The following is a 25,663-nucleotide window of genomic DNA, read 5'->3' as shown; positions in this document are numbered from 1 at the left end:
CCTAATGTTGCAGCCAAAAACAGATAATTGCAGCATGGACTTCCCTGTCCAAGCTATTCAAACGGGTGTAAAACAAGTCATAATAAGTGTTCTGACCTCATTAGGGAGCCAGTGTCTGTGCTGTAGCTTGCTTATTATTTATTTAGTCTTTTACTATGCAATCCTTCAATACAAACTTACTTTCAATAGCATTAGTAGTAACCTTAGCTTATGCAATCAAGCTTTCATGAGACATTAAGTACACAGAAAGAGCATCAGAAAGTCACATTATACATGAAATAAAGCAATGCTAAGTTCAGTTATAAATTACTTGAGTTCATAATAACAATAGACGTTATCAAATGAGATTATAGAGGTGGGGCGGGGAGAGGGAAAGAGAGAGAAAGAAGGGTGGGGAAAATAATCAGGTTAATTCTTCTGGTAAGAAGAATTCTCCGTAACCAAGAAAGCCAGACCTCAGCTTTCTAACCTCAGACGAACCCTCCAAAGAAGAACAGAGGCTTGGAGTAAAAGCGGAGAAATTTTTACAGAAAATAACTGTATCTCCAAGCACTGAAAATAGTTGAAGACTGAAGAACTATACATCCTGCATCCCAATGGGAAGAAATGTATGCATTTCATCTTTTAACACAAACTTATATAATGTGTCAATATACAAAGTGAAATTTTGTTGTTCTTCAACATGGCAGCTATTCATGATATGCAATGCAGTATTCCAATTTGTATGTGTATACACAAAATGCACAAAGCTAACTTATGATTCAGAAGAGAGAAGAACTGAAGCTCTAATTCCCTATCATCAAAAATCTTTTTTTTGCACTCTATACAGTTTCCAAAAATTAACAGTTCTTTTTCTTGCCACATTGAGGCAGGAAAGTCACCAAGAAAGTCTCTGAAACTCTGAGACTACAGCTCCAAACCTTGAAAATCCCAAACCTGCTTTATATAGACTTGACCTTCTATTCTCACCATCACACTTACAGTACTCTGGTCTTCTCACTAGCAAAAATATTAAGTGAACTCTTGACTAACAAACAATTGGTCCATCCCAGTGGATTTAGTTTTATGAGATCAAGTGCCAGGAAATCTCAGACTTGGGTGTTTCCATATTGTTCATCTTCAGCTTCTTTCGGCAGCCATGAAATGTTTTAGAACAATCACAAATGCTGTCAAAAAACTAGACAATACTCAATGGAAAGAAACCAACTTGATAGAGCTCTGAATGAAGTTGATTTGTTCCACACATATTAATCTCAAAGCTACCACTTTGTTAGGTTTGAGCAACATAACCAATAATGCTTGCAAATATTCAAGGGAAATTATGAAGCTGATCTCTGTGAAGCCCTGGGGCAGACATATTCCTCAAGAGTTTTCCCAGGATGACTGCCCAAGTAACTGTCCAAAGCAAATGCCAGTGAAGTCAACCTGGGAAGATCATTGAAGCAGCTACACTGAAGGTTTTGGAGGCCAGAGCTTCCTCAGTGTTTTTGGAGTGCGTCTTTTTAAAGGTCTTGCCCAGCTCTAATAATAAAACTAGCTAATTTATGAGCTGCAGTGGCACAATGTTTAGAATGCAGTACTGCAGGCTACTTCTGCTGCCTGCAGGCTGCCTGCAATTTGGCAGATCGAATCTCACCAGACTCAAGGTTAACTTAGCTTCCATCCTTCCAAGGTGGGTAAAATGAGGACTCATATTGTTGGGGGCAATATGCTGACTCTGTAAACCACTTAGAGAGGGCTGTAAAAACATTGTGAAGTGGTGTATAAGACTAAGTGCTATTGCTAATTACAAATGGAAATAAAATCTTCTGAACACAAACTATACAGCTATGCCAGATGATGGGAAGACATTGGAAGGAAAAGGAAGCAGGAAACTGGAAGGTTATGGAAGTTAGGGCAACAGGAATTCTGGAGAGCATCAATTTGGCTCTGAAAAGTATGTTATTTATTGGTATTCCAATTCATGTTTTTCAGAGCAGTCCTTCTGAACTGAATCAGGTTTACCTGAAAGAGGCTAAATTATCTTCCCATCAAAGGTGAAGGCTTTGCCTGGCCTTTAGTCAGTCAACATATGCTGAACATTGATTGTCTTGTCATCTTCAGACTATGATCATGATGGCAGCATGTCATCAGGATTCAAATTCAGATATTCAATATTCATATAGAGAAAAAATAATCTAAACAAAATAACATTGAAGCAACAACAAGCAGGATTGTAAAGACTGTGGGTGAGCAAAGGCATCATTTTGCAATATAGGTGGGGAAGCAGATTCAGCAACTTAGCAAACTGAGATGTGGTAAAATGACAAACTGTGTATCGTCTATAGAAGGTCACTAATTTTACCAGATGCGACTGGCTGAGGAATGTTTGCAGTTGTGCGGAAGGAACACACATGACTCTATGATGCAATGTCATATGACATCCAATAAAAACTGAGACAAGGAGCCCTCCAAAACAGCAAACCTGTTCTTTCTGGGGGAATGTACCCAGAATCAAAACAGGTTTTTACCTATATCATTCAGTCCGAGTTTTCTGCCTACCAATAATTCTGCTATCTCATCTGGATTTAATTTGTTTCTTCACCCTTGCCTGGATCTTTATTGAGATTAATCAATCTTCAAGTCAATCTAGAAGCTAGATGGTAGGGAGCAGTAGATGTGGATGTCATCAGCATTCAATGACATCCTATTCTAAAGCTCTGAGTGATCTCCTTCAGACCTTTTATGTCGATGTTAAACAATAGAGGAAAGATTGGACCTGTGGGACACTATACTTTAATCACTATGAATGATACAATAATCTCCCAATATCACCTCTTGGGCATACCCCCAAGTGTACCATGAAATCAGTGATTTAGCTTCACTGAAAAACAGTGAACATATGGCCTTAAAAATACCAAACTATGGTACCAACCAGAATCACATTTTCTTCCATCTAGTTTCCAGTCATCTATTGAGGCAATCATATCTCAAACAAAGTTCTGGATCTTGAGCTGTGATATTATCACCTTCTAAGAGTTGCTACCATCTTCTTAGCATCTTGATCAGCAATAGAATGCCTGAGACTGACCTAGATTTACAGAGATCTTTCGGTTCAAAGCAGGTAATTTTATAATTACCAGTAAGAACAGAATGTACCCTCCAGAAGCATCAGTCTTCTTCCTTAACCATGGGAAGTCTCCTCTCCTAGCTTGAGTAAATGTGCCTTACCCATGCCTTCAAAACCTACTAGCTGGAAAGAATAAATATGAATAGGGCAAGTAGTTGAAAAGGTTACTAGCCTAAAACAAAATAAATCTGATCACTATTTTTTCTGTATCAACTGAGGTTAATTACTCAAAGAAATCTCCAACTGCCAGTTTCCCTACACAATATCTTGATAGATACATTATTATAAAGCATTGCCACCTTTTTCTTTGCAGAGAATTAAATCATTTTCCCTTCAAAGACTGCTAAGCGGAAGGATGTCAGATGAATCTTTAAAAAGGCTACACTCCATATCCATTCAAACCATCCTAGCTCTTCCGCTTGCACTCCAACTAAGCTGCTTCATTGCTCTCAGCATTCCCCTTGTTAAGCGAAGGAAATAAGGCAGCTGAGAAGTGGCAGATTACAAATGTAACAAAATAAATAGGAATAATAGGCTCAACTGTCCAGGGCATCTCAACACCCAAAGACTATGTACGGATTCAGAAATAACACTGACAAACAGGCAGAATTTTTTTCAATTGCATTTGGGAATACTCTAGAATTTATGTTAGTTTGCTGCCTCAGACTGGAAAGGAAAAAAAAAACCATCTAGAGTCAGAGGAGTTTCCAGAGATGATCAAAAAGTTTGCATGGTCCAATTTTCAATACAAGGATACATGCAATCTTCGGACTATAGCTTCCCAACTTTTTAATTAATAGAAAGACAGTAGTGAAATATAACAATGTTTCTGAATCCAATGTACAAACAACACATCTGTATTTTCACTTCCTATAAACAAAGGCTGACAATCACAAAATGGTGCCATGCCACCTTGTGCCTCTCCTGCCAAGCTGCTGATAGGAGTTCCTAATCAAGTTGGCAATGGATATTTTCTTAAATCACATTAAGCCAAGATACCAGTTCAGACAATGAATTATAGCACCTGGAGGGGGAGGTACCTGCTATTTCCCAAGATAACCAATGATTAATGGAGTGTACCTGTTATCAAGATAAGCCAAAATAAGGTATGTTTATAACATCTGAGCTTCTTGCTAAGAAAAAAACAGGAGGCCTTCTATATACGCCTAAGGTAATCAGCTTTTTATATATGTTGCATCAAAGCAGTGGGAAGAAACTCATCTAGTTTAATTTAACTTGCTTCTACATAGAGATTCCACTGAAAACAAGCAAAACACTACCCAGAAAATAGTATCTTGAGAGTGAATCCAGATCTTCGAAGTAGTTGTCTATGTAATGATTGCAGCCTAAGGGAAGATTGACTGGTTTATAATAAGCCACAGTTCCTCCCTTTAAATTAAACAAGGACTGTATCAGCATCCTTTCCTTTGCTTTTCTATTAACCCATAGCAGTTCTGTGAACACTAATGTCAGGTGTTCTAAATACCATGTATGAAATCATCAGAGACCAAGGCAGAATCATTCTTAAAGTTCCCTTTTAATCATACAGGCAAGTTAGCACGTTTATGGAATTCCAACTCTAATGTTCTTCCTGGAATTCCACCCAGTTGAAAGTTCATGATCTATCCCCACACCCCATAATCCATCACATGTATCCAATCATCATCTTCCACGCTGGCATCTACACCCCTCTGCTTCCGGTCAGGTGCCGAGGTGCGGAGACAAAAAGATGACCTTGAGCTTCTATAAAAGAATGACAACAATACATTCCACAAATCTACTCCTTTCTATTCCCAACTACTACACTAATGAAACAGCATAGGAAATTAATAAAAAGTGTGGCAGGCCAAAGATCCTAAAAAGAAACATAACTACAGGCCTGACAACTAATTTTACCTGGTTACTACATTTTTGAGAAGCACCTTAAAAGTAATCTCCCAAGTTTTTCCAAAGCAGTTCCCATCATATAGACATCTAGTTGAGCTGTGCAGATCTCTAGTCTTGCTTTGGTAGAGCGTTTTCTGTTCACAAATTGTTTCGAATGGATTTTTTTTTAATTTTTTGACCAAACAGAGATAGGAATCTTTTTCAGTTTTGTTTAAACTTTTCAAAGTCTGACATGCTCGGTCAGTTAGCAAGCAACGAGAAAATGAGACAGGCTTTGCAAACAGTTGTAAACACGGCACGGTCATTAATGCTTTAAAAAGTTGGGAGGAAGCAACTGACCACCTTTATATTTTAAAAAAAGCAGAAAGTGATCCCATAATGCTTCTTCATTATGTTTTTTGTTAATGAAAGGTAGAATGCTAGCCAACAGAATTATGACAACTAATGTGTGAAATGAAAAGTAAAGAAATGCAAAGCAACAAGACGGGAACTCTTATGTTGAGTGGGATAATATGGGAATTATCAAACAGTGGAACAGGCCCTCACTGGTACCTTGAGGGGGTTCCTCATAGCAGCCTAGCAGCCTTACATAGACAGAGTAGGACATTATCATGTGTTCCAGCTTTTCTTCTTCAAAACACAGTTGACAGCTAAGGTACTAGAACGTCTGAGAACCCCAATCATATGCTGATTAAAATGCAACTTCAAAGTAAGTGATTTATTTCTTGCCTAGCCCTAAATAAATCATAGCCTGTATTCATCAGTGGAGTTGCGTCCATTCATGTACCATTTTTGGATTGCCTTTTCATTTCCTTCATGAATTTCTCTTCATTTCCTGCAAGAGTTTAGAAAAAAAACAAAGACCAAATTAAAGTTGGTGGAAAATCCAGGACAAGAATTGAACAACACCCTGAAAGAAGAGGTTTAAAATTGAACAATATTATATTGTACTTGGGATTTTTATTTGTCTTGGCCTTTAATCCAGAGCTCATATTCACCCCAGCAGTATTTACTCAAGGTGGTGATAACACACTTTGCAAAGTTGAACTCTGTTTATTTACAGTATTATGTTGCTAGAGTTAGTAACTACACTCATCAGAGGAATTTTTTTTATAGGTAAAACATAACTTTTTATTTTCCTGCTTCTCAAGAGAGAAAAAGAAAACTGAAAACTCTGACACCGGAAAAGTGCCTTTTGCACAAACATTGGAAGACTTAAAAGCTAGAATCATCTACTGAGGCATACTGTCTTGATTGATATTCCTTGGAGACAGTGTGCATCTGAGGAGCCAGAAGGATCGTTCTCTTGTACAGAAGCTCAGACCAAAATGGTATGTTCTCAAAAATACTTCATTCAAATTCTTTTTGGAAAATGCCCAAAGGGAATAATCTTGGTATGCATGTGTGAGGGATAGAGGAATTGCTAAGATTTCTGCCTAATACCCATCATCTCAGCTTTCTCTTTAATTAGAAGTAACTTCTGGGAAAATTTACAGATGCACATTTAGGCATGGCACTAATTTTATGAGTTACAGCCGTGAAGAATTTGTGATCCTTCTGCTCTTGAAGAATGCATTACTTGCATATCTGCAGAATCCACAGGCTTTATAGATGGTGCTTTAGCAGGTAGAATAAATACTGCCTTGGTTTTTTTAAAGAATTTGCCATGTGCAAACATCTCAAGAAAGGGCTTTGGTCACCATTGTAAATCTGTTTGCCAATTATGGGGGGGGAGGGATAACACTCTTTTTCAAATCTGTGGCTCCTTGTGCCACCTTGATAAGATATTAGAAAAATAAATTGCAGATGTGGGCTGGCTATACTGTTGAGTGTATAGAACAACTTCTTTGAGGGAATTAACAACTCTCAGACGGGGGAGGTCATAAAATAAAAAGAATGAATGTTGTTCTAATGAAACTTTCTTTTAGTGATTATCTCAGAGATCTGAGCAAATAAATTTGCTGTTTCAGTCAAACAGAAGAGTCTTTTTTAAGACTTCTTTTTCTGTAACTTTCATAGATTCTAGAGTTTGAAGATAATATTTTCCTATGGGTAGGGTATTGGGGATTGAGGCTAAACTTTTTATTCTAAAGACAAAAGGATTTGTTCTGCCTTAAGGCTACAGAAAAACTTGCTAAATGTTACCCTCCCCAGGAAAAATAGTATTAGGCAATGGGGGGCAAAAAAAATCAGGACGTCCTGATAATCCTTTTTTTCAAATAAAACATTTTTATTATAAAGCATCCGATGAAGTGAACTGCAGCTCACAAAAGGTTATGCCTTCTAATAATAATTTGTTAGTTACAAACGGTGCAGCCAGAGCCCTCCTGATTTTTTGTCTTTCCAGAAGCAAGTTTATCATTTCTAGGTTACTACTTTGCGGAAGGGTGGCGGTGATTTAAAAGCTAAGAATTTGCATTTGGATTATCTCAGATAGAGTTTGTAGTAGACCTCATTGGTTTTTATAAGAAAATGTTGAGAGAGAAAGAGGGAGGGAGGGAGAGAGGTGGGGAGAGGGAGACTTGATTGCTGTCCATTTTATTGTATTTATTTATTTAGTTTGTCAAACATGTATGAGATAACAGGTATAAGTATAAATGTGGACATGAATACAGGAAATGAGGACAAATAAATGGGGACAGTAGGACAGGCATGGTAGGCACGGTGGTGCGCTTATGCACGCCCCCTTAGTAACCTCTTAGGAATGGGGTGAGGTCCACGGTAGACAGTTTAAGGCAGTGGTTCCCAAAGTGGGTGCTACTGCTCCCTAGGGGGCGGTGAGATGGCTTAGGGGGGCAGTAAGAGGCCAGGGGGCGGCAGGGGGGCGGTAAGAGGCAAGGGGGGCGGTAAGAGGCAAGGGGGGCGGCAAAGGAGTGCTGGAGGTGGCCTCCTCTAGCGAGCTATTCAGAACAAGTTTGCTCACTCACCCCCGCCCATCCAGAAGCTGCTTGATCGCTCGCTTCCCCCGCCCACCTGCACTATGCTAGCCCTGCCCACTCACTGATTGGCTGGCTCACCAATCACCCCGCCCGCCTCTAAGAGCCCTATCTAAACCCAGTTAACTTTTTTTCTGCTTGGCTTTCTATAGATAGGGCTCTTAGAGGTGGGTGGGACGATTGGTGAGCCAGCCCATCAGTGAGAGCAGGGCTAGAATAGTGCGGACAGGAGGGGAAAGCGAGTGATCAAAGGGAGGCCATTTTGCCTCCCTTCGCTCCCACTTTGTCTTGATGAGGTCTCTGCAGCTGCGGACGGACGGAGGTAGCCAGAGTGGTGGGGAAGCCCGGGGGTGGGCAAGCGAGCGAGCTGCCTGATCCTCCATTGCTCGCTTGCTCGCCCGCCCGGGCCGCTTTGGCTACCTCCGTCCGTCCGCACCCAGAAGTTGCAGCGACCTCATCAAGACAAAGTGGGAGGCGAAGGGGCCTCGGTGCCCTGCCTGATTCTCCTTTGCTCGCTCGCTATTTTGCCTGCAAGGGGTGCCTCGGCGGAAGCCCTTTGCTGGCGGCCAGACCTCACCTCCTCGGGGGACAGCACATCCATGATCACCGTCCCAGTAATGCTGTGGCCACTCGGCCTGCGAAGAGAGGGAGGGAGTAAGAGTGAAGGGTGAGGGAGAGCAGCAGGGGCTCTCTGCAAGGGCTCTGCATCCCCCCCCCACCGGAGCCTTCCCAGAGGAGGTGGGGCTAGGGAATGTGGGGTGGGGAGGCGCTGTCTGGGGTGGGACTAGATGACCTCTGGGGGTACCAACCAGCCCTTCTGACTCTGGAGACCAGAAGCAAGCAAACACACACACACACACAGCAAGTGTCTGGTTTTGAATATAATCCTCCCTAGTGCTTGGGGAAAAAATAAGAGGAACATTTGGATATACATTTTGAATTAACTTGGAAAGAAAATTGCTAAAATCACTTTTAGTTGTGTTCTGCATTAAGAATTCATGCAGTAGCATTTCTTGTTGAATTAGCAGAGTAATATTTACAACAGCCAGCTAAGATAGTTTTATCTGTTTTATAATGTGCGTGGGTAGAGGACTTAGGCATAAGTGCAATGTTTGCCTGTGATTATATAATAAATTCACAGCTTATACATTTGAATTAGATGTTTTTCAATTCATGTTTAACCTATACTTGATATATCTGTATTCAATACATAAGGTGTTAATTATGTTAATTGAAGAGATAGGAAACTGCATTAGTGATATATGTATGTCAATGCGTTGATTTGTACTAAAAATGTTTAGTTTAAAGAAGTTATAAGGAATCACAAATATGAGTGTGGAAAATGTAATGTAGTTGTGGATGACCCTTTGCATGAGTTGTATTGGGATAAATAATAATAATAATAATAATAATAATAATAATAATAATAATAATAATAATAATAATAATAATAATAATAATAATAATAATAATAATAATGATTCCCCAAAGAGGTAAAAGGCTCCATTTTGCTAGAGTTATTCTTCCAAACTGTTGAGGAGGGAGATTGGACTCCATTGCCTATATTTCCCTTTTCATCTCCATGGTTCTTTAGTGAAAATTATAACCCAAGAACATATAGATCTGTTAAAATGTTCCCATTCTCACTTTCCATATTGGCAATCCCTAGGTACCATGCAATAATCTCATCAAATAATTCAAGCAAATGTTGGCGACATTGAGCTGAAGCCAAAGTTCAAGAAATTGTACCAAGAGTTTTAGTTACAGAAAGAAATTTCTGATCGCTATCCTGCACTATGGACAGTGGTTAAGAAGCTCCTTGTTGCATTTCCAACATCATATTTGGTGGAACATGGCTTCAGTGTGGTCTCCAAGCAAAGAAAATGACTCCAGATTACTGAATGTGGTGATTTAAGACTCCTGCTAAGTGACTTAAAATCAGACATTGGGAAACTGGTATCACTGCATCAAGCCCATCCATCACATTAACAATTTACTGAACAGAGTTCAGTTTTAGTTTAGAACAGTGAAGTAGTTACTAAATTTTGCTAAGTTTACTAAGTTACTAGTTACTAAGGTTCTTGATAAATGACTATCAGACTTTGAAAACCTGGTATCACTGGATCATGTTCAACAATTTTGTTGAATTAACTAACTACAAAGGTTTTTAAATTGAATTTTGAATAAATGTGCAATTAATTGTTACAGTTTTGAATTTTACTGTTACTATCTTTATTCTTTCATGCAAATCACCCAGTCACATGACTCCCCAGCCACGCCCATCAAGCCACGCCCACAGAACCGGTCGTAAAAAAATTTGAATTCCACCACTGGGTGGGGGGCACTGAGGATCAGTTTGTAGCACTAAGGGGGCGGTGGACTGAAAAAGTTTGGGAACCACTGGTTTAAGGTTTTCTCCCAGCAATTTTCTTTACAAGAAGAAGAGGAAACAAAACTCATCTACCCATTCACCGCTTTCAAACTTTAGTGTGTGTTTGTGCCTTGAGTTAGAGGATTTCTTTCTTTCTTTCTTTCTTTCTTTCTTTCTTTCTTTCTTTCTTTCTTTCCTTCCTTCCTTCCTTCCTTCCTTCCTTCCTTCCTTCCTTCCTTCCTTCCTTCTGGCAACTAACACATCCATGAAGTTTTTCTGGCAAGGTTTTTCAGAAGTGCTTTGCAATTCCCTCCTTTGTGCTGGAGAAAATGACTGGCCAAGGTATTCAACTGGCTTTGGGCCTAAGGAGGGACCAAGACTTACTGTCTCCTGGTTTCTATGGCAGCTTGATACCTTCACTACACTACCAGACTGACTCTCTGTAGCTAACCCCAAGATTTAGCTGGAGTAGTCAGGGGCATATTTTTAATCAGTCTGGTTAAATGGTGTTGAAAAATGAAAAAAAAAGGGGGGGGTTAAATAAAAGTAGAAGAGTTCTTCCTTTAAGGGTATTTTCCTTAACCTTTTCAGAACTAGGGCCTGCTTACTTGAATATTACTGATTCCCTACGAGGAAGAATCACCAATTTTAAGCAAAGTGCCTGGGAAATGGGGAGAAATCTCATCAATCGTTGGAACTGCTGGACTGCACTAACCATTAGATACAGAAAAGCAGCCCTCTGTTCCTAGTACCATCTGATCAAAGTTACTGGTGGGAAAACAGCTGAAATTTTCCACTATGCTATTAGACTATATTTTCCAGGCTAAGCATTAATCCTTCCCAAGTTAGTTTGTGCTCATAATCCTACTAAAAAATTAGGTATAGAAATGAAAACAAGCATAATTATTATGTAAATTATGCCTTTTTGAATAAAATCTTGAATTTATGTAAGAATGGGCCCCCAGGTGCTGATATGCAAAACCAAAATTGTCGGATTTACTTAGTGAGATATCTATAAACCCAACTGTTATGGTTTATAAGCCTTGCTTTATGGATTAGTGTTATGTACAAACTAAACTACTATGGTGTGTTCTCTAACATACATTTAAAGAAAACCATAGCTTTGGCTGATAGATTAATCAGAAATACACTCTTTGAGGTTTTTAAATTAAATGAATTAGAGAGGAGGCCTGTGGAAGAGCAGGGAGCTTAGCAAAATTGCAGGCACCGGTGCTGCCTTCTTTCCCTTACTATTCGAGGTAAAAGAAGTATAGAAGCACAGGAAGACAAAACACAATGTGAAAAAGAGCTGGACATGTTGGCTATTAACAGAAAAAGAGGATGAAATAGATAGACAAAAGAGACTTAAGACAGAAATGTTCTTTCTGAAGATCTCACTGTACTATTAATGCATCAACGTTTGAAATGTTGAAATTTGAAATGTTGATGCATTGCTAGTATACAAGTAGTAGGTGATTAGGTAATAGAGTAATAAGTAATGGTAATTGAATAGTATTAGTATAGAATATAGTATATCTATTGGCAATGATTTAGAGCAGGGGTGTCCAAACTTGGCAACTTTAAGACTTGTGGACTTCAACTCCACAAGTTGAAGTCCACAAGTCTTAAAGTTGCCAAGTTTGGACACCCCTGATTTAGAGTATAAGCATTGTCATAATAGTAATTGAAGATGGTAGTAAAGATCATGGTAACAGTATAGAGATAGCAATAGAATAGAATAGAATAGAATAGAATAGAATAGAATATAGAAAGCATTTCATATCACTTTTATGTTTGTTTTCACAAATTAAAACCTCTACCCAATCCTTATGGGGAGGTATAAAGAACCTACCTGTCCAGGATCTGGTGGGCTTATGACTCTCCTGAGTCTGGATCAATCCAATTGAGCATGATTTAGAAAACAACAACCTGTCACAAAACTTCAGTGAAAGAAAGCTATGTGGCAGTGACTGCACATTTTCCACTTAAATTACATGGCAAAGTTTTTGAGTAGAGCCTGTTTTATATACAAAGTGTAATAGTCATCTTCTAATGAATACAAATAAGAAAATCCCCTTTAATAGGATTAAAGACCATGAAGTGCCAAAATAGTATGTATGACTGGGATTTGCATACAATATCTTTAGCTTAATGTTGATCTCCCAAGGCATTAACAAGCAGTAATTGTAGCAGGAGTGGCTTATTTACAGCTTTTTCTAAGTAATAGATAATTACAGAAAACAGCATCACTTTAACAAATAGAGGCTAAATTGCAAATTAGAAATAAAATTGTGGTGAACACAAATTATGCCACAAACCAAATGTGTAGATTTTTTTTTTGCCCAGGTTTAATGAACCAATCCAAAATAATTTTGATTAGACAATTAATTTATACAATGTGACTAGTCTAGCTATAACTATGGTTATTAGAGATTTGTCCAAGAGGTGTCAAACTCTTTATTTAAATCTGATGTTTTTTTCTGCCTATTTATTCGAAATATTTTGATAACTTTATTTAACAATAATTGTTTTCGTTTGTAATGCAATCTATAGAATTCTATATGCTCCCTCAGCTTGATTGCTTGCTTGCAGATGTTTCATTACCCAAATAGGGAATAGCATCAGTTCAAGTGAGCATGCAGTTTCCTTCCTGTTTGTATAACAACAGCTTGCCCTCTCAGGTTTTTTTGGAGGAAGAGGATTCCTCCTTGGTGATTCTTTGATTAGAATATTGCTTTCTGCTTGTTTGTCTGGTACTGATCCCTGCTTATTTGAATATTGGCTGATGGAAGGGATATATTCTACTCTTGTTTCCTTCCTAGGTTTTTTTATTTTCTCTTTTTTATTGTCTCTTTTGAATGTGTGTAAATGTGGTTTAGCTCAGTGGGTCTACTGATGGTTCATATAGCAGTGTCCAGCAATCAATATTCAACCAAGCTTAAAGGGCACCAAGAACTCCAAAGTTCAAGTATGAGCTACAGATATTCTATTAATACAACCTTTATCCAGATATTTTATTTTATATATTTCAATGCATATTCAATAATAAGGGTTTAAAGTTTTCATCAGACTCTCAAACGTGTCTATGGTATAAAAAGAACATCTGCATTAATTCTTCCTTTTTCTGGAGATGTAAAAATATATTGGCTTTCTACAAAGAGTGTTATGTCAACAGGTCTAATTTGATCATCCACCAGTTTCCTGATGATCTTTACAGAGCCTGTATAGGCAAATCTTTGCTGATGGGGGGATTCAGGCTACTCAAACTGAATGGTGTATACCTGTATGAGATCCTAGAAAGAGTGCAGAAAGAGCGCAGAGAAGAGCAACAAAGATGATTAGGGGACTGGAGACTAAAACATATGAGGAACGGTTGCAGGAACTGGGTATGTCTAGTTTAATAGAAAGAAGGACTAGGGGAGACATGATAGTAGTGTTCCAATATCTCAGGGGTTGCCACAAAGAAGAGGGAGTCAAACTATTCTCCAAGGCACCTGAGGGTAGAACAAGAAGCAATGTGTGGAAACTAATCAAGGAGAGAAGCAACTTAGAACTGAGGAGAAATTTCCTGACAGTTAGAACAATTAATCAGTGGAACAGCTTGCCTCCAGAAGTTGTGAATGCCCCAACACTGGAAGTCTTTAAGAAGTTGTTGGATAGCCATCTGTTTGAAACGGTATAGGGCAGCGATGGCGAACCTTTTTTGGCTCGCGTGCCACAAGTGGGGGGAGCACGGGGGGGTCATGTGCGGGCGTGCCACACCCATAATGCAACGCGCCCCCCAGTGCGCATGCGCGTACAACACGCCAATTTTTGCATGCTTTTTTCGCCCTCCCCAGGCTCCAGAGGCTTTATAGGAGCCTGGGGAGGGCAAAAAGAGCCTCCCCCGGCCCCGGAGGCCCTCCGGAGGCTTCAGGGAATGTCCGGAGGCTTCCCTGAAGCCTTCGGAACACTTAAAACCACCCTCCGAGCAATCCGGAACTGACTTCCGGGTTGCTCGGATGGTCGTTTTAAGCGCTCTGAAGGCTTCAGGGAAGCCTCGGGACGGTCCCTGAACAGGCACGAGACGTGCGTCTCCATTGCCCGGGCCCGGATCGCCTCCGCTGCACGGCGCCTCGGGCCCGGCGTCCTTGCGGTGCTCCACCCAGCCTCTGCGCACTCGCCAGGGCCCGGCCTTCACATCGCTGCCGCTGCTGCCGCTGCCGCCACCAGGACAGGCTTGGCCGAAGGGAAGTCCGTCAGGCCTCGGCCGCGCCGCCCTTGCCTCCTCCTCCTCCTCCTCCTCTAGCCGCGCCACGCCAGGCAGGCCGCGCAGCCGCCTCGATCCCGGCCTCAGGCGGCGCTGCGCCGTGCTCAATAGTCGCAACTCGGCTGCCTGCCGCCTTTCCCCTCCTTTGTCTCCCAGCCGGGCGGCCCGCCGCTGCTGCCGCCGTTCACAGGACCCGCCTCTCACCCTCTTCCTCCAGTCGGCAGGCTCCGACTCATTCGCTGCCTGCCGGGCCCCGGCGCCGCGTTCGAGCCGGAGGGGGAAAGGAGGAGAAGGAGAAGGAGGACAACAAAGCCCCCTTCACTTTCCCCGCCCCCCCACTTTTGGCTTAATCCTTGCGACGCCTGTGCAAAGCCCCAAGGGGATGGATTCCTGTGCGGGATGCATGGCAGGAAGGCTATAGAGTCCCCCCTCCCTCCGCCGTCCAGACGGTCCCTGAAGCCTTCGGAACGCTTAAAATGACGCTCCAAGCAACCCAGAAGTCACTTCCAGTTTGCTCGGAGCGTCGTTTTAAGCATTCTGAAGGCTTCAGGGACAGTCCCTGAAGCCTCTGGGGGGGGGGGCGGGGGAGGCTCTTTTCGCCCTCCCCAGGCTCCTATAAAGCCTCTGGAGCCTGGGGAAGGTGAAAAATAGCTTTTAAAAAGGTGAACTCAGCTGGCCAGCGCGCGCCTGCGTGCCGGCCAGCTGACAGGGCAGCGCCTTGCGTGTCCTGACAAATGGCTCCGCGTGCCACTCCGGTTCGCCATCACAGGTATAGGGTTTCCTGCTTAGGCAGGGGGTTGGACTAGAAGGCCTCCAAGGTCCCTTCCAACTCTACTATTGTATTGTATTGTATCCTCCAGTAAGAGGTACGTGTACAAAAGGGAATGGGAAAGCACTCAGTTTGCCTAGCCTGGTGTCCTGCAGTTGTTTGGTTTCAGCCTCCTTGCATTTCTGATACAAATGGCCATTGGGTAGAAATGCTGGGAGATGAGTGAACACTTCTGGGTGGCACCACATTAGAAGGTTGAACTAATCCAATAAAGTTCTTTGTGCCTGGCTATGGATACTGAGGCCAGAACCTGGGACATTTCACAGTTAAAACATGTGTCTTGGTGATATCTTTTCCCAGTAGAAGTAGTCATCTATAACTCTAAATAATAGTTTCACCCAATCAATCCCCAGAATAAATTCTATCACCTAAGAACTTTGAAAACTTCCATACCAGAGGTGGTATTCAGCCAGTTTGGGGGATTTTGCAGTAATCTTCCCTTGCCACACCCACAAAGCCACACCACGCCCACCAAGCTACGCCCACGGTAGTAAAAAAAAAAAAGAATTCTACCACTGTTCCATAAGTATACTACATTCTTCTTTTGGTCATGTTTATCTGGCCGAAATTATGTCATTACCAAATTTCAGCTAAAACCAAATCAGTTCTCATACCATTCTTCTTTTAGCTTCTCCAGATCATCACTTCTTTGCACAAAAGGGGACAGTGATTGCTATCATTTCCCCCCAGAAGCTGCTTCTGTTTTAAAGAAAATATCTTTGCTTCCTAGCATCTAAACCATTCTAAGCACTTGCTGAAAATGCAATGGCTGATCTTGTCCCTGTCTTCAGCTGATGCTTTGTGACAATAAAAAAAAACAACCAAAACAAAAGCAGAATTTATTTTATTTTAAATATTTATGATGCTTTTCAGATACTTAACAGCTTAAAGCAGTTCAGAGAAATATTAAACTGATGAAACTTCAATGAAAATAATGCAGTAAATCAGAGGAAGACAGCAAGTTCAACAACAAAACACTTGAAAAAGCTTGAGAAATATGCTCGGTGGCACCTTGAGACATACTTCTTAGAAATTATTTAATGACATCCTTCTTTATCAGATGCCAACTTAGAATAAAGGAACAATAAAGCAAAAAAGTCAGCTGAAGGCTGATCAAAAGAAACCATTGTAAAATTGTTGAAGGGACAGTAATGCATGCATAAAATGAGTGTGTGTGTGTATAAATAGGCTATGCATACTTCAAAAATGATTCCGAAGAAGTGGTTTAGACTTTGTGAAAGCAAACCTGAAAAAAAGCTGCTGCTGCTTTATGAATAAAGAACTCCATCATCTATAATGAATGAACCTCTTAAAGCAGCAGCAGCAGCAGCTGTAGCAGCAGCTTTTTTCAGGCCTGTGTAGGAAGTTGAAAAAAGTTGAATTGCTTTAATGTATAGAAGAATGGTGCTATACATACCTTTATAATGTAAAAATGAAGAGTAATTTCTGTTAAGTCTACAAAACAAACCAAGTCTACAAACCAACCAAAGTCAAGGAAGTGATTGGTTCATTAGTTGGAGGAAAATAATGACAGTCAATAGGGTGAAAGCTGAGCTCTTTAATTATCATTTATCATCTATCTTGTCACAAAAGGAAAAAGTGCTCCAACTTGTCAGACGTCACACCAGAAGTGGTATTCATCAGGTTCTGACCAGTTCTGGAGAATCAGTAGTGGAAATTTTGAGTAGTTCAGAGAACCAGTAAATACCACCTCTGACTGGCCCAGACCCCATCTATTCTCTGCCTTCCGAGTCCCAGCTGATTGGGAGGGAATGGTGATTTTGCAGTAACCTTCCCCTGAAAGTTCCTCTGTATTTAATAATTTTTGCAATTCTGCAAATATTCCTTACAAGTTTAAAGCTTCTACATTCTCCTAAGATGCCATATTATCATACACAGCTACTCTTGCTTGGAAGGTCAACAAGATCAAAGCATACATTCACAAAGACCATTGTTTTCACTTTGAGTGCACTTAAAAGGGACATCTGTCCCCCCTCCCAAGTCTAGCCAAGCCGCAAGTCTAAACAAAGAAAGTTCCCCCTGAATACACAAACTCCATTCAAGAAAACCTCCCAGCATTCGATCAGTGCAGCGCTGTTAAAAAGTTTCTTTTTTGTAACTATTTTTTATTTCAGATTGAAAAAAGTAATCCGATCTTTAAATGAGTTTTTCTAATGAATTAGGAAAGTATCCACAATAATGAAAGGAGAAAACTTCGTTCTATCGATCACGGAGAGTCACAAAGAAAAGGTAGAAGAAGCAGACTTGATCCATCCATTTTAAAAAGCTTGTAGAGATTCCGTCCATGTAAAAAGCATTTTAAAAAAAGAGATAACCACTGTCCAAAACCATTCCAAATTTAATTTCGCTGCTTAAATCTTCTATTCTTCAATTTAAATTAATTTTTAAGTTTTTATAGGCAGACTCTTTTTTTAAACAATAAAAATTTCTCACCAGCTGGGAACACTTTCTCTTTCCATATCCTCAGTTTTGGAGCTGACCCAACTTCATCAGTCTTGGCTGGAATTTTTGTTGCCGGCTTGAAGAACTTCTCTTGCTTCTTTCAGGGATTTTGCGATATCCCCAAAACCAGCAAGGCATATTCTTCCTGTTCACCGTCTCTTCGGGACGGTTAAGGTCCATTGGACCACCCAGTGACAAAACTATTGGCTGTGGTCTCAGAGCATTGAGACCACACAACCATATCATCGCGATGCTGGCCCCCACCGCTGGCCCCTTTCAAAGGCCTTACTAGTAATCTAGTAATCTAATCTTCTTCAACATCATCACAGCTGGTTAAATAGAAGGAACTTTATCTAGAATCAGAAAGATTAGAGAATCAAAGCTAAATGCCATGAGCCACAGAGGCGCTGGACTCAAAGAACAGTGAAGTCTAGTCAAGTGTACAAATGGAGGAGTATGGAAATAAATAGGGAAAACTTAAAACTTTTTGGTAAAAAGAAGGGGGCAGATATCACATTGTTAGTATTTCTGAAACCTGATGGAATCTATGACTGAAATATGGTATAAATATACTGTATTTTTCAGAGTTTAAGATGCACTGGAGTATAAGACGCACCAAGGTTTTGAAGAGGCAAATTAAAAAAAGTAGGTAGATAGATAGAGGGATAGAGAGGGATAGAAAGAGAGAGAAATATACTGGGTAGGTAGGGAGAGTAGGTAGGTAGGTAGGTAGGTAGGTAGGTAGATAAAGGGGAGAGAGAGAGAGAGATACAGTAGGTAGGTAGGGAGAGAGAGAATGTGTATAGGTAGGTAGGTAGGTAGAGGGAGAGAGAGAGAGAGGGAGGGAGAAATACAGTAGGTAGGTAGGGAGAAAGAGAGTGTGTGTGTAGGTAGGTAGTAGGTAGAGGGATAGAGAGAGAGAAATAGAAAGAGAGAGAGAGAAATACAGTAGATAGATAGGGAGGGAGAGAGAGTAGGTAGGTAGGTAGATGTTTCCAGGTGTATTTATCCATGTTCTGGAGAAGAAAATCACTGACAATCTGCAGCACCTAAGACTTTGTTTCTGCTGGCACAGCACTTGATCAATGTAATTCTCATCAATCAGTTAAAGAGCTTTCCAAAAGGGGGCAAAAAATTTTGCACTCTGCAAACCTCCCAAAAATGGCCCATTTTTTGCGAAACTGGGCCCGTTTTTTTTAAAGGCATGAATAGCCTTGGGGGGCTTGCAGAGTGCTCCTGGGAGGGGCAAAAACAAAAACATTACATGCATAGCCTTATGGAGGCTTATAGAATGCTGCTGGCGGCTTGGGGGGGGGGGAGAAACAGCCCGTTTTTTGCTTCTTTCTGCCCTTCCCAAGAGCTCTCTGAAATCTTCCTTAAGGGTATGCACAGCCATTTTGATGAAGGAACGGTGCTTCGGGAGGCAAAAAATGCTGTATTTGATGTATAAGTCCCACACAAATTTTCAGCCTCTTTTTTGAGGAAAAAAGGTGCGCCTTATACTCCAAAAAATATAGCAATTTGTTCCAAAGAACAAATTGGCATTACAAAGAGAGAGAGAGAGATGGTATTGCATTATATGTAAATAATAACTAAACATATATACAGCTATGGTAAAAACCTTGCTGAAAATGTCAGGGCAAAATTTAAAAAGAAATAAAAATGAAAATCTTGATGGTTTGGTCTATGAATTTATGCCAAAAGCACCCAACTGTGCTGAAGATATAGATGAAATTATATTTTCACAAATCAGATGACTGAACTATGCAGGAAACATGTTATTTTGATAATGGGGAATTTCAACTACCCCCACATCAGCTGGAAATCAAAATCTGCAGCAGGTGGAAAGCCAACAGGTTCTTGATGTGCTTTGCAGGAAATGTCAAGGTCCCCAAAAAATGTAATAGGGATGTAGGAGATCAGATATACTGGTGTTAGTATTTATTAATAAGAAATAATGCATTGAGAAAGTAGAAATTGTAGAAACATTGTGAGAGTGACTATGTGATTCTAGAATACTGTATTCTACGGGAAGAAAGACCAGAAAACAGATTTCTGTTCTAGATTTCAAGAAAATTTATTTGAATAGTCTAAGGGGGAAACTAGGAATGATATTTAAAAAATTGTGAAAGGAAAACATCTTCAGAAGGGTTGTAAAATTCTGAAAAATTAAGGTCCAAAAGCAGTAGCAAGGAAAAAAACAAAAGGAAACACCTAAAAAATAATTAAGGTTGCATAAATAGCTCTCCGATAAACTGAAAAACAATACAAATAAACTTTAAAAAGGTAAGAGAAGCACATATGAAAAACAGAATATTAGGAAACAGCTTTAAATTATAACAATGGGGTTAGAAAAACTGAAGTTCATCTTGTAATCAAAATCAAAAATAGCAAAACATGTTTTTTCATAGTCATGGAACAAGAAGAAAGCCAAGGAAGTGGTTGATTGGTTCATTTGTTGGAGAAAATAATGACAGCATCATTTATCATCTACCTTGTCACAAAAGGAAAAAGTGGTCCAAATTGTCAGAAGCCACACTGATGTGCGTAAAAAAGAAATGTAGATCCAAGGCATCTTGATAGATTTGAACGTAGGGCCCTCCCTAATAAAATGCAATCAGTGGTGAAAAATATAGAGTTTTCCACTCAAGTAGGTAGGAAAAGCCAGATGCACGGGGATAAGGTAAGTGGTGCCTGAGCTGCATCACGAGAGAAATAATGTCAAGTTCACATGAAGTGATAATTCCATTCTGCATCACACTGGGCAGACCTCACTGAATCCATTTTTGCTTACCACAGTTTAAGAAGGGTGCTGAGGAATTGAAAGAGGGCAGAGAAGAGTGACAAAAATGGCGAGGCGCTTGCAGGGTAAATCCAATGAAGAATATTAAAGGAATTAAAGGAATTGTGCACATTTAAAGTAGAAAGGCTAAAGGAGATTTTATAGCATTCTTGAAGGGCTAACACAGGGGAAAGGATGTGGGTTTATTTCCTGAGGGAACAACAAGAACCCATGGGTAGAAATTTTTACAGAGAGGGACAAACCCAAACAAAAAATAATAATTCTGATAGTAACAATTATTAAACAGTGGAATACCCTGCCTTCTGGAATCTTGGGTATTCTATCATGTGGAGTTTCAAGCCAAGGTTGAATATAGATAAGAGAATGCAAACAGCAATCCTTGTAATGTTTACGCTATTTTCCCAGTAAATAAATGAATCTATCTTCAATAGAAAACTTTGCATAGGAAATTTTGTGGAAAATTCCACAGAGTTAGGGAAATGACATTTGATGCACGTTTTAAGTAAGCATCTATGGAGATTGTCACTCATCCAGGTCATGGTTGTCCCAAAGGTGCTTTTTCAAGAGGCAACTGGACTTTCTGGTTTTTCTCTTCACATCCAAGAAGTATCTTCAGCTGAGAGCTGAAGAAGCTTCTTGGATGTGAAGTGAAACATCTTCAAAGAAAAATCAGAAAGTCCTGTTTTAAGTAAGGATCAATCCTGTTTCATGACTGCCTTTCTTTTCACAATCCCATGTATATAATCCCATGCATAATATGTAAACAAGCATAGTAACATAGGCTCTTAGTATTCTTAGGAGCAAAAACTGTAGCAGCAAATACTTTCCAAATGAAAATGATGATGATAACAATAACAATGGCAGCTTTAAAGAAAGAAGGTGTTTGTGGTTTAGCTACATATTCATTATAGAAGCAGCAGAAACAGTAATAAGTATTCTCAGGATAGCAATTGAATAAATTCAGTCTGAAACCATGCAAGCCTTCTTTTTCTTTTTCTTTTTCTTTTAATAAAAAGAATGATCAAAGAAAGCAATTTGTTTTCTTTTTCTTTTTTGTAAAAAGTTTTTATTGGTTTTAAAACATTTATAGGGAAAAGGTAATAGGGGACATAGAAAATTTTAGTAGCTCCCATGTTAGCAGTAGAAATGCCCCCAAATCTCACACTTCTACAATTTTGGAAATAACATGTAAGGGGTAGCATAAACAGAATTCTAACTTTATATCAACAATGTGTTCAATCATCTCTTTCTTTGTCACTTTCTAGTATATCAACAATTACAATAATATTTCAGATATATTTATTTTTGTGACCTGAGCCTTTTCGATATTGCTCCCTTCTCCCTGCTCCCAGGTGGAGCCATGCCCCCCCCCCCTTCTCCATATCTTGTACGTTGCTGCCTTTCCCCCCACTTCCGCTATCTTTGTCCTCTGGGAGGGAAAAATGTTTTTTAATAAAGGCATCTGCCTCGTCCAATGTCTTAATTCTAATTCGGCTTCACTCCCAGAAAATCAGCATTCCTTCTGGCAATAACCATCTGAACCAAATTCCTCTATTGTATAATTTCTTTGATAAGGAAGAGTACTTCCTCCTTTTTTCTCTAATCTTTTTTGGAATTTGTTTGAGAATGGTAATTTCTTTATCTTGGTATTTTAGAGGTCCCTCCCTTTGGGCCCCTAGCACCTCGTCTCTCGTGGTCCTCCTGAGAAATTTAACATGTACCTCTCTTGGAACATTATGAGTTCTGGCATATGCTAAATTAATTCTATAGACCAGGTTCATATCCCACCACATCTGCTCTTTGTTTCTCTTAAGGTATTCTGTTAAAATTGTGCTCATAATATCTTTAAGATCTTTACTTTCTGTCTCTGATAGATTCTGGAACCTAAGAAAAAAAGACATTCTTTCCAATTCTATTTTGGCATAAAGTTTTCCTGTTCTAAATTTCCCTTACGGACCTCCTTAACCCTTTCCTCCATCCCAGCTGCCCCTTCCTCCAGTACCGCAATCCTCTGTTTATTTTCTCTTGTGTTTTGTTGTACCCCTCTGAGTTCATTTTTGAGGTCTGGCACTTCCTTCCTCAGTTCTTTTTGGCCTCTCATAATTTCCTGAAACATTTGGTTGACAGATAATTCTTTTGAACTTTCTCCAACCGCTTCTTTTTGTAGCAATGAAGTAATTTTCGGCTGCTGGGTACTTGGGCTGGAAGTCGCTGACGCAGGAGCTGAAAGTGACTTGCCCGTTGGTGGTTTCTTAGGTCCCATTGTCTAAGTTCAGAGATGGTAAATCTTTTTCAAAGAAAATGGCGTTGCTGGAGCGCGCAGCCGGGTTGGTCCAGGGTAGCAGGCAAATCTGAAAGTAAAAAGTTAGTTTTCCTTCACTGTTCCAATACACAGAGGTACACCAGGAAGGGAAAAACCAAATAATCAAATCCAGAAAGTCCACGAAGCAGAAGAGATCCAGAGCACCCTCAAGGGAGATATTAAAAGATGCCAGAAATTATCATTTTTTTCCCAGGGTGGTTTCAAAAGGCAGACTTCATTTATAAGTACAGAAACGAGAACGGAGGGGAGCCATCTTGACTCCTCCTTTCTGCAGGGAGAAGAGCAAAAGTTTTAATTTTTAAAAACAGCTCAGCAAGCATTCTTGCAACTGTGATTTCAGTCTTTCTCACATAGTTAATTCGAGTGGCAAGTCAGCCTTTGTTCTCTCTCCATTCCAAAGTGGAGAGAGAGAGTTTAAATGCCGCTTTGTCCGAGGGAGGGTTAGAAAAGAAAAAGTCCCCCCTCCAATCTTCGGTTTAAAATAGATTGAACAGAAACTTACAATAGCCTGCTGCTTGTCCGTTACCAATAGTTGAAGAGATTAGGAAGGATCCTCCACAACCAACATTTCAGCCACGCTTCCTTTGATTAGCTTATTTCCTCCGGAGCCCATTTGGCGAAGGGGCAAGCATGCCCCCCCTTCTGCTCCCCGGCTCCTGGGGTGAAGCTGGAAAAACCCCCACCGGCTGCCGCCGAGTCTGAGGGGTTCCAGCAAGCCGCACTATGGCAGGGGTCCCCTCCAAGGTCCCCTGTGCTCCAAACGGAGCCCACTGAGAAGACAAGCGGCAGATGAAACGTCCGTCGCCTGCAGGGACTGGAAGTCGACCACAATTTGTTTTCTATAATAACACAAAAGAAAACCTCTGGGCCAAAATGATGGGATATGAGTCTTTTATAGCAGTAATACTGGCACAAATCACTAAGTGGTCACTTTTACAGGTTACAGAGTGCAGTGATTAGAAAGGCTTCTGTTTGTGTGGCTGCAGAGAAGGACCCAGATGAAATCAAGGCCTGGTGCTGTTCAACAATTGGCAGAAGTCTCTAGCATCCCCAGGGAGGAGGCCAAGGGTAGAAAGCAAAGCTCCATACTGTACTGCCTCCTGCTGAATGGTCTGGTGTATCATATTTTATTTTTTGTCTTAATCCTCAACAAGTTCCAGACTTCATACCTAATTTTCCTAAAATGGGTACAAAGCAGAACCTTAGATGAAAAATTATTTTAGACCTGTGATGGTAAGTAAAATTGTGGTGGTCCTTCCAAGCATTTTTTACACCTGGCCAGGAAAATGCACAACTAGTCCAGATCTGTGGATGTGGGTCCCTTGGTGGGATGGCTTGAGCTTCAGTCATCAATCTGAATATTCTTAGGATTCAACTGCTCTTCCTACTTGTTCTTTTTATTTTATAAATTGTTTCTGGATTGGTTAAGTTAATTAAATTTTCCTCACCACGGTGGATAAATCACAATGACACATGGACAATCCCAGTTTATTCTGTAGTGGAAAATAAATAGCCAGCTGCAGGCAAATCCTATATAGTATGTAATCTTTTACATCACTAAAGAAATTAAAATGTATCACCATCAAAGAAGAGAGAAAGAAACTAGGGTTGCTTGAAATGGACATATACTCATTTATGGGTATGGATATAGTTTTTATATGTAACAATATTTCTGTGTAAATAGAAATGTAAAACATGCTTGCACAATGGGGAAGACTGAATAAGTGACCTATGTGCAGCATCAGTTTTCTTCCCAAGTTTAGATTCAAAAGCAGGCATACTTTAAAGTATTGGGTTCCGGATCCCATTGCAAATGGTACAGTGCAATGGGGCCCAGCGTCTCCTAAATGCATGCTTGCAGCATGCACTCACACTCGCGCAGCGCATGCATGCGTCCTCACCTCTGTGATGCCTCCATGACACTCCAGCTGCTTGGTGGAGCATCTTACAGGCGCCATACACTCTGTGTGCATGCACAGAAGCACCAAAGAGCTCAAATACAGGTAAGGAACTTGGGTGGACAGGTGGGCCCTCCAGAGCACTGTACTGGAATGGTACCCGGTGCTCCCGGCAGGCACCAGTACGTGTACCGGGGCTTACCACCTGCAACCCACCACTGATACTTTATCAGAAAAATAATTGTAATAAGCCTCTGCCTAGGCTTAAGGTACTCAATATAGTAACCCCACTGAAACTCCAAATAGCATGCTTCATCATCATGTTCTATGCAGTTTTAGTGGCCAAAACAATCACCCATTTTAAAAATCATATCTTTATTAATAGAATAACCCATTTAGTTAATTAGAGGAAGTGTTGAATGAGATCCTATTAAAGATGGGAAAATGTAGACTACACTCTCATTAGATGGCTACGGAACTGGTTGAACAATCTAACCAGTTCATCTGTTCCTTCAATTCATCCAAAATTATTTATCAGATTTGTTTTTAATTCACAATTTTCACAACTACTATCAAATATCCCAAAAGGTTCTTTTGTCCCACTTAACTCAAATGGTTGCTTTAGATTTAAAGCATTTATTTCATGTTGGTCCCTTAGTTGTATCTTATTTCTTTTTGGCAAGCACCGATCTTATATTTGTGTTTTCCCACTGTAGTTGAAATTTCCAGATGTATCGCTTGTAATTTATTTACTATTCTGCACATGGCTTCCCAATTGTAAAGGCTTGTTCCTTA

General features: G+C 40.2%; 1 protein-coding gene across 1 annotated transcript in view; it reads left to right on the top strand.

The window, feature by feature from the left end:
- CAPN13 (calpain 13) overlaps nucleotides 1–25,663 on the top strand; it is a 115,572-nt gene that overhangs the window by 1,791 nt on the left and 88,118 nt on the right. The window contains exon 3 of the mRNA XM_081945249.1: nucleotides 6,148–6,327. Coding sequence (XP_081801375.1) covers nucleotides 6,325–6,327 — 3 coding nt within the window. The 5' untranslated portion in view covers nucleotides 6,148–6,324. The remainder of the gene's footprint in view (nucleotides 1–6,147; nucleotides 6,328–25,663) is intronic.

Source organism: Natrix helvetica, assembly GCF_964273705.1.
Source record: "Natrix helvetica genome assembly, chromosome: 2".
NCBI lineage: Eukaryota > Metazoa > Chordata > Lepidosauria > Squamata > Natricidae > Natrix > Natrix helvetica.
The sequence above is the reverse complement of the archived record's forward strand: the minus strand, read 5'-3'. Positions and strand labels throughout refer to the sequence as shown.